This window comes from Aspergillus aculeatinus (genome assembly GCF_003184765.1).
Source record: "Aspergillus aculeatinus CBS 121060 unplaced genomic scaffold BO66scaffold_12, whole genome shotgun sequence".
Taxonomy (NCBI): Eukaryota; Fungi; Ascomycota; class Eurotiomycetes; order Eurotiales; family Aspergillaceae; genus Aspergillus; species Aspergillus aculeatinus.
In genome coordinates, this window is record NW_020291481.1 from 554,125 (window position 1) to 572,966 (window position 18,842).

At 51.2% G+C, this 18,842-nt stretch overlaps 7 protein-coding genes across 7 annotated transcripts; 3 read left to right on the forward strand and 4 right to left on the reverse strand.

Annotated features, from left to right (window-relative positions):
- Nucleotides 1–69: 69 nt before the first annotated feature.
- Nucleotides 70–2,043, reverse strand: BO66DRAFT_317688 (sigma-70 region 2 family protein; the record flags this gene model as incomplete). The annotated part of the gene is made up of 1 exon (XM_025643572.1): nt 70–2,043. The coding sequence occupies one exon, from the start codon at nt 2,041–2,043 to the stop codon at nt 70–72; it is 1,974 nt and encodes a 657-aa protein (XP_025506251.1).
- A 1,863-nt stretch (nt 2,044–3,906) lies between these two features.
- Nucleotides 3,907–6,885, forward strand: BO66DRAFT_35326 (putative PHD transcription factor). Its single transcript, XM_025644806.1, has 2 exons — nt 3,907–5,674; nt 5,769–6,885. Exons 1-2 carry the CDS (start codon nt 4,063–4,065, stop codon nt 6,857–6,859), a joined length of 2,703 nt encoding a protein of 900 aa, XP_025506252.1. The 5' UTR covers nt 3,907–4,062; the 3' UTR covers nt 6,860–6,885.
- A 473-nt stretch (nt 6,886–7,358) lies between these two features.
- BO66DRAFT_469750 (uncharacterized protein) lies at nt 7,359–8,574 on the reverse strand (the record flags this gene model as incomplete). The annotated part of the gene is made up of 2 exons (XM_025652744.1): nt 7,359–8,114; nt 8,290–8,574. 2 exons carry the CDS (start codon nt 8,572–8,574, stop codon nt 7,359–7,361), a joined length of 1,041 nt encoding a protein of 346 aa, XP_025506253.1.
- A 206-nt stretch (nt 8,575–8,780) lies between these two features.
- BO66DRAFT_390128 (F-box domain protein) lies at nt 8,781–10,726 on the reverse strand. Its single transcript, XM_025646937.1, has one exon. It carries the CDS (start codon nt 10,338–10,340, stop codon nt 9,210–9,212), a length of 1,131 nt encoding a protein of 376 aa, XP_025506254.1. The 5' UTR covers nt 10,341–10,726; the 3' UTR covers nt 8,781–9,209.
- A 665-nt stretch (nt 10,727–11,391) lies between these two features.
- Nucleotides 11,392–13,252, forward strand: BO66DRAFT_35659 (cobalamin-independent methionine synthase II family protein). Its single transcript, XM_025644888.1, has 3 exons — nt 11,392–11,899; nt 11,976–12,392; nt 12,459–13,252. Exons 1-3 carry the CDS (start codon nt 11,680–11,682, stop codon nt 13,028–13,030), a joined length of 1,209 nt encoding a protein of 402 aa, XP_025506255.1. The 5' UTR covers nt 11,392–11,679; the 3' UTR covers nt 13,031–13,252.
- A 958-nt stretch (nt 13,253–14,210) lies between these two features.
- Nucleotides 14,211–15,016, reverse strand: BO66DRAFT_317660 (ADP-ribosylation factor family protein; the record flags this gene model as incomplete). The annotated part of the gene is made up of 5 exons (XM_025643570.1): nt 14,211–14,252; nt 14,309–14,421; nt 14,479–14,625; nt 14,691–14,849; nt 14,923–15,016. The coding sequence occupies 5 exons, from the start codon at nt 15,014–15,016 to the stop codon at nt 14,211–14,213; spliced, it is 555 nt and encodes a 184-aa protein (XP_025506256.1).
- A 1,347-nt stretch (nt 15,017–16,363) lies between these two features.
- Nucleotides 16,364–18,780, forward strand: ccg9 (putative trehalose synthase (Ccg-9); the record flags this gene model as incomplete). Its single annotated transcript, XM_025651697.1, has 6 exons — nt 16,364–16,459; nt 16,524–16,933; nt 16,988–17,263; nt 17,325–17,789; nt 17,840–17,949; nt 18,004–18,780. 6 exons carry the CDS (start codon nt 16,364–16,366, stop codon nt 18,702–18,704), a joined length of 2,058 nt encoding a protein of 685 aa, XP_025506257.1. The 3' UTR covers nt 18,705–18,780.
- Between the last annotated feature and the right edge of the window lie 62 nt (nt 18,781–18,842).

Consider the following 18,842-nt stretch of genomic DNA (forward strand, 5'->3'; position numbering starts at 1 on the left):
TCTAGGTAGGGTGTTGCAGGAATATGGAATCTGATAAAGAAGAATGAATGTATAATCGTGGGGCTGGTGTCATAGCTCTTCCAAAGAGGACATGATATACTTGGTGAGCGGCGCGTGAAGGATCTCCTGTCGAAGGCTATCTTCCCACAGAGCAACATTTGGCGTGCCTGGTTGCATAGTCAGGCAAGAGAAGAGGATATAGTTGACGTGCATCCAAGACTCATAACTGAGGCGCTTGGCGACCTTGAGCATCCGACCAGCGAACCATGGCCGATGGTATTGGGTGTTTGCGGTCTGGGAGTATTGCGTGAAATCCGGTCCTTGGCTGCAACTGTCGCTGGTCGTGTTGACAGATCCGTCATTGCATTCGAGCAAGATCTGCAGCAGTGCTTCAACGGAACCGCTCATATTCACCTCGCTGTCCACCACCGCCTGCTGCAGCGTCTGAAGGAACGTCTCGCTGTGCGGCGCGGAATGTCGGTAGTCCCAGAGGGCCGCGTTGAGCATGAGCAGGGCAACCAGCCGCGCAACGAACTGTTTGCGGTTGCCAGATGCAGTGAAGCGCGCCCCTGGAGGCGCCGCCAGGATTTGGTGTAGAAGTGACCCCTCTCGGAAGGCAGTGTGGCGCATTTGTAGCAAATTGACGTCAGTAGTGCTCGCTTGATAGGCCGAAAGCTGTTGACACCGTTTGAGAAAGGTTATGAATTCATCGCATTGATTCTGAATCTCTTCGTATGGAAGTAATGGTCGAGGCCAGGAGAGGCTTAGCTCGACTGGAACCGGGTACGAAGCCATCATAGGCTGCGTCATTGTAGCTGGTTGCTGCTCAGAGGCACGTCTCTCATTTGGCTGTACCATCGGTGGTGCAGCATCAAAGAAGAAACTCGGTCCTTCAGTCTCATAGCCCGAGAGGATGTAATCTTGCCAATTTATCAGCATTCCGAGTCGAGTATTATGAAATGCAGCGGGACCGCCGCGGGCCCGGATCATCTCTCTTGCAGCGCGCATATGAAGCCAGCTGATTTGCTTGCGTCCAGGGCGGGGATCGAAATCTTCAAGTCCGGCAGCACTAAGACAAGCTATGATTACTTCATCGGAGAAGTCGTGAGGGTGTCTCTCCCGGTGTTCGCGAAGCATGGAAATGGCCCGGTCGCGATGAATCAGACCTCGTTCGTCCACCTCCTGATTACGAACCCAGGTCCACGTATTAGCTGCATGGACAAGGATGGTATTCTGAAACGCCACCGGCCCTTTCATCCCTTCAGGAACGAAGACTGCTGTGTACCAATTGTGCGCTTTAGAAGATCGAAAATGATTCCCGTAAGAGCAAGCGGGCATCTCGTTGACATAGAAATCGAACAACCGCTGGCCGTCAAGGTCCAACTCCAGTGGTAAGGTGTTGAAAGGATCAGTACGTGCGGCGCTGAGTACTGTTTTCGGAGATAGCGCCACTTCATACGGGGAGGTCGGGGCGGAGGACCGTGGCGTCAAGCTTCCCAGCTCTGAGCTACTGCTTTGCGACGTCGCCGAGTACCATATACGGGAATCCGATGAGGAGCTGCTGTAGCTGGACATTTGACTGTCCCGGATCGGTAATGAAACGGATGATTCGGACTTTGGGTAAGCGCCGACTTCTGCACTAAAGTTTTCCACGACCTCGGTGATGTTATGTTCACTGATTGGATGAGTTGAGGTTGTTTCGGATCCATGTTGGTGCACGATGTTGGCCGCAGTATCTTCAGCATTTTCGTCAATCTCTACCTTGGGCCTTGTGTCGGCGGGGTCATCGCGATGGCTGCTATCCTTGGCTTTCCGACGTGACCTGGAAGGTTTGCGGCCGCCTTCCCCTATGGTCTCATCAGCATCGATGTCAGACTGGCCTGCAGCCTGTCGCTTTTGTCGCATATATTCTTGCATGACATGACGTTTGACTTGAGTTAGGTTATTGCGGCTGTTACCCGAGGCGTTGATGAACTGCCACCGTACTTGGGAAGAGCCTGCCGTGGGCTCTATTGTGCTTAATTTGTCAGGTTCAGGAGACATGATTCCGAGCCGGGGATTCCAGACAAAGAAGAGATAACGTGTTGCAGGGTGGTTAGGATACCGCAATGCGGTTCTTGTGAGCAATGACTCGATTTGGCGTTTTTGCCGTCGTGGCTTTCGTAAAGTATGCTTGTTGAGCGACGAGAAAAGTCGGGACTAGCGCGATGAATTGATCATGTCATGGAAACCGCGGTAGTACGCTAGCCCAAGAAGTTCAACGAAACGAGCGCGGAGGTCGCAATGAGATGAGAGGGCTTGTCGGCCGGACCACTGCGACACTGGAGAAGAGGGTATTCACGGTTTCCGACAATCCACTTCGATTTCAGTTAATTTATACTGGTACAAGAAGGCCATTCAATAGCCCGACATGGGGTCAGCGGCGTGACAACCAAGAGAGTCTAAGATATTGGCGGATAATGCATCCAGACTGATGATGTTCGGAGGAGGCTTTGCAGTCACAATCGCATGCGTTCAGGGTGTAAGTGCGGATCGAGGGGATCGAGCTGTTAATGGGGCCAAATCGACGACTGAAAGCTAAAATCCAAAAATAAATTTGCAGGATCGCCTCCGGCAAGGAATGGAAGGGTGGAAGCCTGGCAGGAAAAGAGGGGACCTCAATATGACAGGGCCAGGTGGATTTGGGTGGCACCACCAGAATATATGAAGTGTGGGCTGAGAAGGGTGGAAAAGGAGGAATGAGCTAGGTAGTGAAGACTCCGTGAGGGAGAGGGAGAAGTGCACCGGATTATCTGATAAAATCGAGATCAACCTTGTGCTGACTGCAGATCCACTGGGGAATGATCATTGAACCATATTATCTGCCCAAGGGAAAAAACTTTGGCGCCGTTTCAACAGTTTCGGAATAATCCCCACTGGTCCGTTCGGTTCAAGGTCAGGCAGAAACGAATGAACGGACTGTCACCGAGGGTGGTTTGTGGACCGAACGACAGTCTAAAGACGACAATTCTTCAGCATGATAAGCAAAAGGAACCGTAGATATTAGCAGGTGCAGATATGGGACCAGGCTAGCTGATTGCCTAGCTGATTACGGTAAAGTAATGTTGACCCTGAAGTTGTTAGTGGGAAGAGCAACATCGTTGATACGAAGAATAGTTAAAGTAGACTCCGTGTTGTCAGGCTGAATTAGAAATAAGCTTAAGGGGGTGCAGAGCCATTGCTGCCAGGAGGATTGCCGCTTGGCTGAGGGGTGCGAGCGAATGTTTTAGATAGGGATGCACTCGTGGAGGTTGCGAAGGAACACTGAAGACCTGTACTTCGTCACAAGCCCAGCCACAAAACATGGTCAACGGGAGGCTCGAGACCTTGAGAGGCGAGGCCTTAAGAGTTAAACTTACAGGCCTGAGGCTGATAACAGTGAGTGCCTGAGGCTGCAAGCTCACGGTGTTAATCCTCACCGCCTTGGGATTAAGTCCGAGGCAAAGGGCGTCCAGGCTGTTAAAACTGATCCCATAATTTGTTCCGCGTCGCCGACCGCGCTGCCGCAGAGCTCTGAACCTCCCCTCGTGTGCTACTCTCAAAGACACTCATGGTCCAGACGAACGGCGCCTGAGAAATTGCGAAATACATTTTTGGAGTTTTACTCGTGGTTTCATGTATCTTTGGGGCTTGCAGACCGCGTCGTGACCCTACCACCGTTTCGCATCTTTCGCCGAACGCCGCCGCCATCCCCGTCCTCCACCACCTGACAAAGAAGTGACAGGCTACGCAGCGCATTCTACCACTCCTGATATATCGCGTCGCATCCTCTCCCAAACCTTGCGATAGCTTGTGAGGATCGGAGACAACATCATGGTCAGGTGTTTGACAAGAACGGGGTTCATTTTTTAATACGTCCGGTGTTCTGGAACTCTTCCTTTCCCCCTCTCCCTGGGTAGAACCCTGGCTCATCTCCGAGACGCCGTGTTTGGCTTTCTTCGAGCTTTGCCGAGGGAACATAGACGGAGTTACAGTGGTTAGGTGCTTCGGGATCAGCCCAAGCCCCTGGCAGGTGCTCTGGGGATGGCTGGAGACCAACAACCGCCTGCCGTCTCAAGCCAGGCGAACGGCTCGGTAGACGAGAAGCGACCAACAAACCCCTACGAAACCAACCCCGAGCTCATTCCCGACGATGACCTTTTTCTTGCGCGAAGTGTGCATTACGGGCGCTATGCATCGTCGGACACTGACTTCAAGCCTCGCCATGAGTATTGGTGCCAGTCGGATCCAGAAGTTAAGTCCTACTGGGAAGACATTGTGAAGGATTTTTGCAAGCCAGAAAATTCATTGAATGTTCCGGGCGCGAGAGAGGCTTTCGCTGCTGGCAGCGTCATCATTAGAGTCGACCGTGAGCCTGAAGCCGATGCCGCAGCGGAGATGTATTCGTGCATCAATGCGAATGAGCTCAGCGCGGCAAGGAAAGCCGAGGATGCCCTCCGAGATCTCGACATTACTGTTCCGGTGATATATTTTTGTGGTACCATCGAGAACAAGAATGTGACCGTGGAGTCAAGACTCTCCGGTGTCTCATTGGATGTTGCTTGGAAGTATCTCAGTGCTGATCAAATCGAAAACTTCAAGCATCAGTGTCGCCGCATATCCCAGCGCTTAGGAGATGCCGACGCCGCTCCCGACCGACCCTCATATGTTTGCAGCGGCCTAAATCTGCAACTTCCGCCCGACGTCCAGCAAGTCGAGAAGGATGTTCTTTTTCGCGAGAGGAAGAAAGGCGAACGGCTTGCCCTAGTACATAACAACCTCATCCCGGCCAATATAGTTGTGAACAACGGTCAGGTAGTCGGGATCACTGGATGGCGACAAAGCGGGTACTTTGGATTTGAGCGGGCGGACGAATTACATCGCCGCCTTAGGATTCCTGAGATTGCGTCTGCCGGCGAAGTTGAGGGCTCAGTGAATGTACCCGAGGTATGGGCCGATGTTTATGAAGGTCTGCCCAGCGTTGTCGGCGAGTCGACATCTGCGACGAAGCACAATACGCCCGTACCGCAAGTGAAGACCGAACCGTCGAATGTGGAGTTGAATGGAGTTCCTCTTGATCATGAGCCCGACCACAAATCAGGGCTTCCTCAGCTCGATGGTACAGCATTGCCCGATGAACACCCAACTCCGAAAAAGATTGCCAGCCTCAAGAATCGAGAAGCCTCCCGGGCGTCCTCTTCCGATCGATCTTCACCGGCAGTATCCACCAAACCTAGTGCTGCGACCAAGAAGTCCGGTATCGGCCTCACTAAGAAAGGCACAGCTAGGAAACCCGCGGCCAAGAAAAGGAAGTTGACTGAGATTGACAATGAGAGTGTTGCAAGCAGGCGATCGAACACCCCTTCATCACGTACGAGCAGAGCAGCTGGAAGGACCAAACGTGGTTCCGCGTCCGTCGCGAGCTCACCGGCGCCCGAAGCCAAAAAGAAGAACGCCAAGAGTAATCTTGTGGAGGAGGTGGAAGAGGAGGAAGAGGAGGATGACTCCGAAGACAATGATGAAGTGTTCTGCATTTGTCGTAAGCCGGACAATCACACGTGGATGATTGGGTGCGACGGTGGCTGTGAGGATTGGTTTCATGGGAAATGCGTCAACATTGATCCACGAGACGCTGACCTGATTGACAAGTATATATGTGAGTTGGCCTCCCAAATCAACCTTCCTTCTTTCCGACTACTATTATATCTCGATAATGATTTTATCACGGATATTGAACTGACAAGAAATAGGTCCGAATTGTAAGGAGCGGGGCAAGGGATGGACAACCTGGAAGCCGATGTGTCGGCTGAAGGAGTGCAGAAAGCCTGCCCGTGTCAATCAAGGCAGTCCCAGTAAATACTGCTCAGATGAGCATGGTCGAGAGTTTATGCTTCAAAGGACTAGGCTCCTACTTGTGAGTGCCGGGCCTGGCGCTCGGAAGTCAGCCGCTCGGGCAGCTCTAGGTGGACTGGGATCCTCAACGAACAGCCCATTTCCCGACAGCGCGTCCTCTCGAGAAGGAAGTGGCCTAGAGACAGGCAGCGGATATGATAATGTCGAGAAGAATAATTATCCAGAAGACCTCGGAAGCAGAGGTGGTGTTCTCACGACCGGAGACCTCAAGGCAGTAGTCATGGGCGTCAAATCAGCGGATGAATTCCGCAAGCTGGGAGAGAGCATCATCTCAGTCTCTGCACCGGCGAAGGGCCCCGCTACAGGGACCAAAGAGGACAACAAGAAATTGGGCCTTGACTTCGATGTTGATTGGCTCACCTATGCACCCGACGAGGCCGCGATGATCGACAAGCTGCGCAAACAGCGTGATGGCCTCGTCCACCGCCAAGAGATGCTCAAGGCTCGAAGCCACTTTGTGACTCTGGTGCGGCAGCGTTCCAAATGTATTTTAGACAAGCTGAAGCAGAAGGAACCCAAGGGCGGATGGAAGGACATCTGTGGCTTCGACTACCGACTGGCCTGGTCAGACGAGGAGTTCGACGAGTGGCGGCTTTCCGAGCTGGGAGCCAAAGCACTCAAGGACGGCACGCCCGAGGCACTGGCGTCAAGCTACTCCGATGCCACCGACGCAGATGGCGATACTGCCATGGGGGATGCGAAACCCGCCGGGGATGATTTGGAACATCTATCCCATGGTGTTTGCATCAAGAAACGCTGCGAGCGGCACAAGCAGTGGGTAAAGGTGCAACAGCAAGATGGCCTTTTCGAAGAGAGTACCCTGGCCCAGAACCTTAAAAAATGCGAGAAGGAGGCTCAGAACGTGGTGGAAAGAGCTGTTCTCAGGCTATGGGCGGAGGAAGACAACGCTCAGATCAGTAATCATTGAGGAAGTGCTTTCCTCACGATTTAATCGCCACTGTTTGCTTCGCGCAACTTCGTTATCTTTTTATTTTTCTCTTCTTCTTCCCGAAACTTTGTGTTAAACCATGACATTTCGTCTTCACCTTCCCCCCCCCCCCCCCCAAAAGGCCGCCTTTTTGACGGCGTGCTTGATTGATACCCCCCCATCTTTCTTTACCGGAAAAGAAAAAAGCAGGAAATCGAACCGGAGTTGGTTCTTCATGGCTGTTTTTTCCTTTTTCTTTTGGGTCTGTGGAAACATACCACTGAAAACATGTTGCATGCATAATAGAGGAATATGGGGTTCTAGGAGTGTATGTGTGTGGTTGCTTAACATCTGCTAATAGTTTTGACACCATTTCCCGCCCATGAATGATGATAGACCATTTGCATCTTGTTGTTCCGTATCCTTCCAGTAAACCTTGCTTGCCATCTTTACTTCCGACATTATCGTAGCATGAAGTGACAAAGACACCGAGTAGTGTTCAAATGCTCTTCCAAACACACCACTTCCCGATCCCCTCGCCCAACCGGTCCTTGATAACCTCGACTACCACCCCCGACCCCTTAGTAGTCGACACTAGGATATGCGTATCAAGTCCCTGGTCCAACGTCCGCATCAACAAGCTCGGAAATAGGCTCGCCCCATTTGCGCCAAATGCAGACCGAACCCCACTTTCCCAACTGCTGGCCTCATCCTGCATTGCGATCGACCCACTCGCATAGTCAGCATTGGCGGCCGCTGTCCCCAGTCCACTCGTATTGACCAGCAGCACCGAGACCGCTGCAGGACCAGTGCGGGTCAGGTGTGTCAATGTCCGTAGGGCGGCCGTCAGGGCGGCCGCGCCTCGCGCGGCGTTGGATGTGCGCACGACACCCTCGGCGAGGGTGTCGAGGCCGGCGACGAGGACGATGGCTTTGTTGGGCTGCAGGGAGTTGCGGCCTGCGGCGGATGATGCTACGGCTGAGCTGATTTCGTGGATGGCTTGTAATGCGGCGTAGAGGTCGAAGACGGGGAAGAGTTGGACGCGGTCGAGGCAGGCGATCGCGGCGTCGCGTGTCAAGACTTGGCGGTTGGTGGTGGTGGTGATGGTGGTGGTGTTGAGCAGGGAGGCGAGGAGTCTTCTGGGGGAGAAGGCGTTGAATGTGGCTGGGTGGACGATATAGACAGCCGTTGAGTTGGGTGCGTTGAGGGTTTGGGCTTGGCGAACTAAGTGGGCTGTGAGGAGGGCTCGAGGAAGCTGTTAGGCGGTTAGTCTGTGGCTTAGAGGGTTGTGATCGTGAACGTGAATAGACGTAGATGAAAATTCAATAGAGGCTCTCAGGAATCGAGGCCTGACCTGGTAGGGTCGTGATGCTCTTGCATGAACATGGAGTGTACGGACTGATGGCTTCTGGTAGCTGATATGCTCTTACCTGGCTTAAATATTCATCATCTTCCGTATCCTCGTTGCTCTTGCTTCGGAGCCGCGAGAAACCGATCACAGAGCCAGCGCGGAATGCACTCTCCGGGGATGCTTGCAATCCAGCATTGATATCTGCGTAGAGGTTCCAGGACTCTGTCTGGTGTGGCGTATGACTCGAATCTATGTCGTCCACGGACTGCTGACTACTGCTGCTTGCTTTGTCGGATAACAGCAAATTGTGGGCTAGAGTGGGGAGCGCAGGTCCAGCAGCATGTGAGTTACTATTTAAGTCCATGGCTGTCCGAGTGAACAATATCGCCGGCGGTCCTAGCGCGTATACTTCTAGTATAGTTTTGGGGATCGAGAGTGGCAGTGCTACGTAGCAAGTCAGCTGGTGCGGAGGTTATAGTGTTGTAGAGCGTACATATTGAGAATATAATTAGCGAGCAATTGATTCAGTAACTAGATTGCTGCAGGCAAATCATGCAATGTAAAATGAGTCGGTATTAGTGTGTGTATGAGAGTGGAATCGAAGAATGGGTCCAGATTAGATTGCGGCACGTGTTGAAGCCTGGTATGTAAGGCATCAAATTCTGCTCAGGAGCATGCTCCAGTACTCCAGACACTCTTGAACAGCGTTAGAGACAAGACAATGCCGGAATGGAAGATCGGCATGAGGTCTACTCTAAAAAAATGATGGGAGTTGCAAGGATGTAGGGGTGCGGCAAAAACAGACAGGCTCGGACCAAAAAGTACACCAATGGTATGAAAGGGTGATGAAGTGTGAATGTCAACCCAAATTGTATAGGATTAAGCTGGGGGTTTATCTATTATGGTGCTAGAAATGACGAAAGGCTTTTCTTCGCGAATGAAACTTCGCAAATGGTTCAATTGCAATTTTGCGTTGTGGGAAAGTCCATGATCAGGCTATCATGCACCAGTGTTCGAGGACTGGTTCTTGATTCCTCCATTCGATGCTGTTTTGGTCCATTCCCCATGGCCATTCGTCTCCCATTCGGTATCTTTGAACTTTGCGCCTAACGATTGGCTGAGTTCAACACGAAGTGCATCGTTTTGGTAGTCAAGGGTGCGGAAATGAACAAGCGAAGCGCTACGTCCCAGCTCGATGATGGAATGAGCGATGATATCGTACCCCGTAGCCAGCTCCATCCATGGATCGTTGGGATCGATGGGACCTCTGTTTGCCAGGTCAATGGCCGAGTCTTCTGAGCATGGGGCCAGTTGTACGGTGAATGATTGCAAGTTCATCATCAGCTCCAGGGCATCCAAGACCAATTTCACATGATTATAGAAGGGGAATATAGCGGTGTAGCTGAATGAAGTCAGATGCCGGAGCCTGCGCGATATGGAAAGTTTCTCCTCATCGCTGCCCATGGAGGCTATTGTACCCCATTTACCAAGCACTGACGGAACCTCGAACAAGAAGTACTCATAATGTGCGTACGCTCTGAGCGAGGAGCCCTCATTGAATCTGAGTGATGAATAGGCCATGATATCCAACGGATTGGATGACGGGTTAGTCGTGAAGACCGGGGATTCAGGCAGGGCACTTCGCTCCCACTGACACAACTGGTGAGTAATTTGAAACGCCCAATTATGCTCCTCCGGAGCCTTGGTGTTCAACATGGCCCCAATCCGCGAAGGTGGTGCAAGAACAGTGATCCGCAATGGGTTGAGGTTGGACAAATGTCGGAGCAACCGGTTAATGTCCAAGTCGCGGGGTGGATCATTCCCAAGTAGCACAACAAGCGAGGTAATATAGCGTTCTAGTCTGTGCGATGTGACGAAATTGAGAAAGTCATAGAGATCATCGAGATAGAATCGAGAATGCGCGTAGAGTCTTGATCGCACGAGCTCGAGCAGCCGTGAAGATACTTGTGCGGCATTCTTCAAGTTCTGCTGCGTACTGGAAGCTGTGAAGTATATTGCTGGTGTATGATGAAAGTTGTATTCGGAGGGAGTAGCCACTGGAAGATAGCTCACAATCTCATCCAGGATTTCGTTCGGCAAGTTTTCAAGACATGACAGCTGCGAAGTCATCGTTCGATTGCCCAAAGAACTTGACAATTCCTGATTAGGTTTCACATCTCAGGAGCACACTGTGTATACCAGGCTCCGACCGGTTCGAGTGCTAGAATTCGGTAATTCTGTGGTATAGACACTGATGGTCGTGACAGTGAATCAACAGCACAAGATAAGGATCTTGGTTAAGTTCAACATGTAGTGTATCTTTATACAGCAGGCGGTGAGTAAGAGATAGCCGGTCGGGAGTTCGAGATGTTGTCAAGTGCCGCGGTTCCCCACAGCTTCCAAGCATATGATTCCATGTAATTAGGAGAGTTTTGATAGGGTATTATGCTTCATCATGTCAGGATAGACGGTAAAAAGTTGATCCCAGTGCTTGGGAGACAGAGCTTTGATGTATATATGATATCCTTCCGCATCATTATGATATTCTAGTAGGTTGTGCAACTGCGAGAGAAGTTGTCAGATAAGGTGGATTGACGTCTCAGTTCTGACAGGCGAAATTATTCTGGACGCTCGGCAAAAGGAGCCTTACCTGAAACAGACCAAGTGTGGAGAAGGTCGAGGGACTAGCGTCTTCCCCCCGCACCAGCAGAACAAAAGCGCAGACACTGACATTCATCCCTCTGCTTTTTGTTTGCAATGCGACCAATGCAACCAATTCATTTCCTGCAGTGTCAAGCGCTATTATAAGAGTCTGATGCATGCTCACCGACTGGGTGTAGTCGGAATGCTCAAGACTGATACAATAACCTATGCGATTGTCTGAAAAATGCATGCCTCGCTGAGTCAGGCCTTACAGCATCAATGCTTTGCCCCACACCGGTCGATCAAAGCTTCCGCCACCCTTTTTGCGATTATGATTCATGGATCCTCTCCTTGAGGTCTTTACCTGGCTATGGACAAGTTTATTATGCTTTCCATGGAGATAAACGAAAGGCATCCATGGGCTTATAAGAGCTTTCTGCTTCTGCGGGACTTAAGAGTATGAAGACCGGCCGTCGAAGTCACTATTCCATGCCGAAGGCCGAAATAAAGTAGCCGACAATGAGTGACCGATAGGAACCGGGAAACTCGAAACTCGGATGTAAGAGTAGATTTGGGACAGGCCTGTGGGGCACAGGCTGAACAGATGGTTCCTCCTGCTCCGGACTTCGGATCTCGCAGTCTTGCCTCAAAAAGTGCTGCGTGCCCCTCCCCTCCTCTTCATCCCCCTTTCCTGCCTCTCTGACCGTTGTTTTTCTCTTTCTGCTTCACCAATTTCCTGTCCTTAGTGAGTTCCATCTTGTCTGAGATAGTAGCGAGAGATTTCAGCTAATGTCTCTTAGCTATTGCATTTTGTCTGTGCATCACAATGGCCCCTCAACTTCACCGCAACCCCCCTTTCCGTGCTGAGCACCTGGGCTCTCTGCTTCGGACCGATGATCTCCTGAAGACCAAGATTGCTTTCGAGAAGGGCGAAGTCTCTAAGGCTGAGCTGGATGTCATTGAGAACAAGGATATCAAGGAGGTTGTTGACACACAGAAGAAGCTCGGCTATGCCGCCATCTCTGATGGAGAGTATCGCAGACACAGTAAGTTACTTCCCCGTGCTGTATGAGCCTTTGTTATTATATAAGGCTATAAGGCCTAACCAGACCTTGAAATTAGTGTTCTGGGGTACCTTCTTCCCTGGCTTGGACGGCTTCGACGAGGTGACCGACTTTGACGCCGACATCTTCCGCCCGTATGCGCCTGATGTCGCTGCCTTCCTCGAGGCCGGCCACAAGCCTGGTGAGACCGTCCTGTGCACCGGCAAGATCAAGCACGTTGGCAGCACGTATGTCGATGAGTTCAAGTACCTGGCCAGCGTGGTTCCCGCCGATGAAGTCAAGAACCTGAAGATCACTCTTGCCGCTCCCAACTGGTATCACTTGCGTTACAAGGAGGGCAAGGCCTACCCCAAGGATGTCTACAGCTCCGACGAGGAGTACTTCGGCGACATTGCCAAGGCCGTCCAGGCTGAGCTGCAGATCCTCTATGACGCTGGCTGCAGGAACGTTCAGTTCGATGACCCCAACCTTGCTTGTAAGGCTTACCAACCACCCACAAACAAGCACGCGAAATACATAGATGGCTGACTGTGATCATCAGACTTCTGCTCCGAGAAGATGCTTGCCGGGTGGAAGGAAGATCCCCTGAACGTACGCTCCGCCGATGAGACCTTCGAGCAGTACATCAAGCTGTACAACGACTGCGTCGCTAAGCGCCCCGCTGACATGCACATCGGCGTTCACCTTTGCCGTGGTAACTTCGTCGGCAGCCGTCACTTCTCCGAGGGTGGCTATGATCGCATTGCCACTAAGCTCTTCAAAGAGCTCAACGTTGACACCTACTACCTCGAGTACGACACCCCCCGCGCCGGTGGCTTCGAGCCCCTGAAGGAGCTCCCCACCCATAAGAACGTCATCCTCGGTGTGGTGACCAGCAAGTTCGCCCAGCTTGAAGACAAGGAGGAGATGAAGAAGCGCGTGTACGATGCCGCCAAGTTCATCGCCGAGGGCAACAACATCTCCCTGGAGCAGGCACTCAACCAGGTTGGCGTCAGCCCTCAGTGCGGCTTCGCCAGCCACAGAGAGGGCAACGCCATCGACCGTGACGGCATGATCGCCAAGCTCAAGCTTGTCCGTGAGATCGCCGACGATATCTGGCCCGGTCAGCTGTAAATCAAATGGCCAAAACTTTCGGTAAAGCTACTACCACAAAGGAGGTCTGCCCCTTCCAAGGCCAGACTCCAACTCTCCTGTCGATTTCAACAATGAACGTGGAGTGATGAGACGAACGTGACGACAAACTTTTGTGTGTTTAGGATACCACTTATTTAACATATGGTTTTAAAAATGTACAGTGTTAGTGCAAATATGATTGAGCTATTAATTCTTCGAAGAATCATCCCTATTGTGATATTAAAAAAAACACAGTGTCTTTAAGTATGCGGGCAGGTGCTTGAGTACCTTGGAGATGCCCCAATGTGGAAAGATGCAAGGTTCGCTAACCTAGTCGCTGACAAGCCCACCTGGTAATGTAGATCGCGCTTCGCCAACTGACAATATCATTCGTACCTAAACCCAATTTCAGCTGGAGAATTTTCGTATTTTCGCTTGTTCCGATAGAACCTACAGCCCATAATCTCATAACCTTGCAGTATGGGCTGATCCTGGCCAGGACCATTCCCTGCTACAGTAAGTGGGGAAAGGAGTCTAGATCGCTGTCTGATACGAAGCCAAGTCACATGCTTTGTTTGTGAGTGGCTTGATCTCCAGTAACTTACCATCAGTAGTACCCTAGTATAGCACGTCAAATGTACGTCAGACACGCACACCAATTCAAACATAGATCTCTCTTTTTCCTAGTATCTAGCGCAGCTATGAAAGACAGAAAGCAGCTCAAGAACAAAGACATCATTAAAACACGATATATGTGTGGAATGCATGTATGTGCTGGTCCCAAAGTTTTTTCCCTTCTATTTTGAAAATGTTTCTACACATCGCCGAAGACACGGGGTGACGAAAATAATAATGTGAAGAAAGTCAAAGCCAAGACGAAAAAGAGAATGGTAGGAGTATTATTAGAGGGGGAGGGGTATTGAAATGGCCCGCATCGGAACAGTGAGGGATATCATGAAAAAGAGAAGAATGAAATGGCGGAAGAGGCATGCGCAGGAGGAAAAGAAAAAAGAAACACAGGGTTCAAATGCTGCGTCTTCTGTCATCAAAGCCGACGTGAAACGAGGAGGTGCCAACTAATTCGGTGTAGGTGGAATGGAGCATGCTGTACACGAGATGGGGCATTAGAACAGCCTCCGATTCACGACTGCAGGGGTTTGGCGGCCGGCGTGCGAATAATCTATTTCTGAGGTTGGGTCTTGACGTTGTTGGAGAGCCAAGCCTGCAAGAATGAAAGGTTAGCCCTGTTAAGCCGAGGCTTGGGGATTATTGACTTACAAGACCCTCAAAGATACCGGTACCCTCCGTTGCAACACTAGGCGCAACATACCACAGCTTGTCCTTGAGCTTGTTGAGTTGCAGTGCCTGGGTGACGTCTTCAGGACTCATATCTGCAGATGACAGCTGATTAGCTCTTGACTCTGAAGGTAGGAATGCAAGATACATACGGCCCTGGACATCCTGCTTATTAGCAAAGACAAGGAGCAACGCATCCTTCATTTCGCGATCATTGATGATCTTGTGAAGCTCCGAGCGAGCCTCTTCCATCCGAGCAGTGTCGCTAGAGTCGACGACGAAGATCAGACCTTGTGTACCTGGTCGGAGTATCAGCATTAGTATCGGACACCTCGAAACTAGCTGCTCCGTGCGAAAGTCGTACCGGAGTAGTAATGTCTCCACAGTGGACGGATCTTGTCCTGACCACCGACATCCCAGACGTTGAATTTGACATTCTTATATGTAACGCTCTCGACGTTGAAACCGACGGTGGGGATCGTGGTGACATCCTGATTTGTAAGTTTCAACTTGTAAAGAATTGCTGTTGACACCTTGATTAGTACAAATATTCACAATTGATTGGCTGACAAGGAGCGATCAGCAGGGAGTCTCACTGGTTTTTCCAGCAGCATCCAAACCCAGCATCAAGATACGCATCTCCTTGGTGCCGAAAATCTTCCCCATTATCTTAGAGACGGAACCGCCCATTGTGACACACGATAAGCGACCGCTGAAGGTCGCAGACTGCTGAAGAGATTAAGAGGGTATTGAGAATTATGTTGCGAGATCGTTCAATGGGCGTTTCCCGGTCGAATAGGGATCGGAGTTGCAGTCGCTGAAAGGAGAGAATGCGTTATTAGGGGAGGGGTTTGTGGAGGGAGAAGGACGACGAGAGAGAAGGACAGCGAGCTAAGCACGGCCGGAGGGTCAATTTCCGTCCGCGTGAACAAGGTAATGGTGCCTCATTATTGGCAATGCGCCGAAGTACGCAAGGTAAACAAGACATACAGAACTTACCTGGGGAGGAAGAGAGGAGGGGGAAGGGAAGGCAGCGAGGCCAACAGAAGATTGTAGGGAGAGAGAGTATGAATGAATGAATGGATGAATCAATGGACGGACAAAACGAACGAACGGCACACTGACAAGACCAGCAGGGGTAAAAGTCAATCCGACCGTGACTGATCAGAGGAAGAGGAAGAGAGAGGAGGTAGGAGCAGCAGCAATAAGAAATTCAGGGTTCACGATCCACCTCACGAGAAACGATTCTCCTTCTTGCTTCGCTTTCATTTTCCCTTTCGCAAAGCTCGAGCGCCTCCGTAAAAGGGGCTATCCGATGACTAAGCACCCACCCCCCGCGCCAAGCACTTCGGCTGTTTCAGACTCTCATACAATCATTCATCAATTATCATCCTGGTCGGCTTGTTATCAGTCTGTCCAGTTCCAAGTTGCCAGGGGGTGAGAAGAAGGAAGGAAGAAAGATGAAAGGCAATTGTTTAACCGAGGAACAAAGTCGAAGGAAGGTACGGAGTAAGTAAGCACCCAATACCTGATCTAAACACATTCATTCTGACCATCATGGATCCGATCCACCCCAGCTTCTCATCGGGTGGAGTGTTGGACAAGAAACCTATCGGATCTCTCCGCATTGAAACAGTGTGCCGTATTCACCATTCAGCAGTGATATACGGAGTACACATTCACAACGGACACACAACGGACACAAACGGAGCAATTAGAAAGAACACAAGCCACATCAACCAGGATTATTAACATCCGAGCTGCCATCACCCGTATAACAAACGCCAGGCACGGCGACGGTCGGTAGGAGGCGGTACCTTTGTGTATACAATACGTCATGGCCACACTGGTGAGGTCATCCCACCATAGCTCCTTCGCACATGGTCGGTCTTACGATCTTTCAGTCGTAGCACAAAGCTGTTGGCTTTTTCCGGACGACTTTTCCTCTATAAGACTGCGCAGATACCCTTGTGTTCGTCCGTGACAATTCCACCCATTTTCTTTTACTATTCTTTACTCCCAATCATCACCATTAACATGGCAGCCCGACCCTTCCGCCGTCGCTCATCAGTCCATGAACAACAAGTGTCGCACCATTTCAAGAGATTCTCTTGGGAGGCACCCCCCTCGAAGGTACAAGCGCTTCGTGTCGATGGTCATGAATGTCGCGCAACTTACTGACGGTCCTTCCTCCTAGACCATCTACGCAGGTCTTTCGATCTTGTTCGATGATGATGGAGCAACAGTAGCCATCGCGATCCGGGATGCGACCTACCTTCTCGACTTTGTTCAGGATGATCTCACTGCCGAGGGCGATGAGTCCCTTTCTACACAGATCGTCGACTATGTCCTGAATAACTTGCGCAAATACAGCGAAGAGCGCCTCGAGAAGTTCATTGGGTTAGCCATGCCGACAACAGTGGCTAAGAAGTGCCCGACTCTTTGTTCCAAACTCTGGGCCGAGCTCGATATCATCCCATTGGTCTTGCCTGAAGAAAGCAGCATCGGTACCGACAATGTCTCCAACCATCCTATTCGTAAGTCTACTGGCTGGGAGATCAAGAGTGTCGACGAACAATCGGAGTCCATGGGACGGAAATGTGTCAGGTGCGCTAAACATTCCTTTTCACTATGCTTCTGAATTACTAACAGCAATTCAAGGCTATTCGGACCTGAAAACATTCCTTTGCTGCAGGTCGGATTCTTGGGCTTGGTGGAGGTGGATACTGCCTTCCACGTGCGTTTGACGAACCTAGAGGATTTCCGCAAGACAGTTACACAGAAGACCTGGGATGCGGTTCAGTATTATGCTTCCGATCTCAAGAAGAGAAAGACCAAAGTGGCGTTCTTCAGTGCCACTCCTCAGGGAGGTGGTGTTGCACTGATGAGACATGCCCTTGCAAGGTTCTCCTATTCTCTGGGAACCGATATTAGATGGTAAGACTCCCGACAACACTCCGTGCGTGTGAGACAAATGACTGATTGTGAAACCAACCAGGTATGTGCCCAAGCCTAGACCAGGGGTTTTCCGCATCACGAAGACCAATCACAACATCCTGCAAGGAGTCGCAGCTCCAGATGAGCGCTTGAGCGAAGAGGACTGGGACAAGGTTATCGATTGGATTGATGAAAATGCGAAGCGCTACTGGCTCAGTCCGGGAGGCCCTCTGCGCCATCCCTCTGAGGGAGGTGCGGATGTCATTATTATCGATGATCCCCAAATGCCTGCTTTGATTCCTATTGCCAAGAAGATGGCACCCGACAGGCCGATTATCTTCCGAAGCCACATTCAGATTCGGAGCGACCTCATTGCTCAAAAGGGGTCGCCCCAGCAGGAAACCTGGAGCTGGATGTGGAAACAGATCCAGCAGGCAGACCTCTACATCAGCCATCCTGTGAGCATCTTCGTTCCGGAAGATGTTCCTTCCGAGAAAGTGGGATACATGCCTGCTTCGACAGACTGGTAAGTTGAATGTCTACATGCCATTGACGCGTATCTAATTAGCAGCACAGGTTGGATGGCCTGAACAAGAACATGCAAGACTGGGATGTCGCCTTCTATGGCCGGATCTTCAATTCGATGTGCAGAAACTCGGGCATGCTTACAATCAACTTCCCCGAGGGTAAGCCAGCACACCTTGGATTACACTTGAACGCTACTTAACAAATGCCTGTAGATGAATACATTGTCCAGATCGCCAGATTCGATCCTTCCAAGGGTATCATCGACGTCGTGGAGTCATACAAAAAGTTCCACCAACGGTTCACGGCCTCGCTGCCCGACAGGAAGCCGCCGAAGCTGCTCATCTGCGGCCATGGCTCCGTCGATGATCCGGACGGCTCGCTGATCTATGACTCAACCTTGTCGCACATTGAGACCAGCTGCGCCGACATCTCCGATAACATCTGCGTCGTGCGACTCGGACCCTCGGACCAGGTGCTGAACGCGCTCCTCTCGAAAGCCAAGGTGGCCTTGCAGCTATCGACGCGGGAGGGATTCGAGGTCAAGGTGTCGGAGGCCATTCACAAGGGTAAACCAGTGATCGCCACCAAGGCCGGAGGCATCCCGCTGCAGGTGGCCGACAAGAAGAACGGGTTCCTGGTGGAAGTCGGCGACACCGATGCGGTCGCGGAGCATCTGTTCCAACTCTGCACGGATGACGAGCTGTACGAGCGGATGCACAACTACGCCCTGGAGCACGTTTGCGACGAAGTGAGCACGGTCGGTAACGCGCTGAACTGGCTCTACCTCGCATCGAAGCTGTCCAAGTCGGAGGAAGTCAAGCCCAACAAGCGGTGGATCAACGACATGGCTCGCACCGAGGCGGGACAGGAATACACGGGCCAAGAGGACCGACTGAACCGGTTTGATTTGTAGATCAATTTCTGATTATTGTTACGCATGACGACAGCCCTTGCTTCTTTGCTTTTGCCTTGGGTAAACTTGGACAAACCACTCGACTCCCTTTTTCCATCAGACCACTCCTCTTAAACTACTTACACACTACTACTGCTT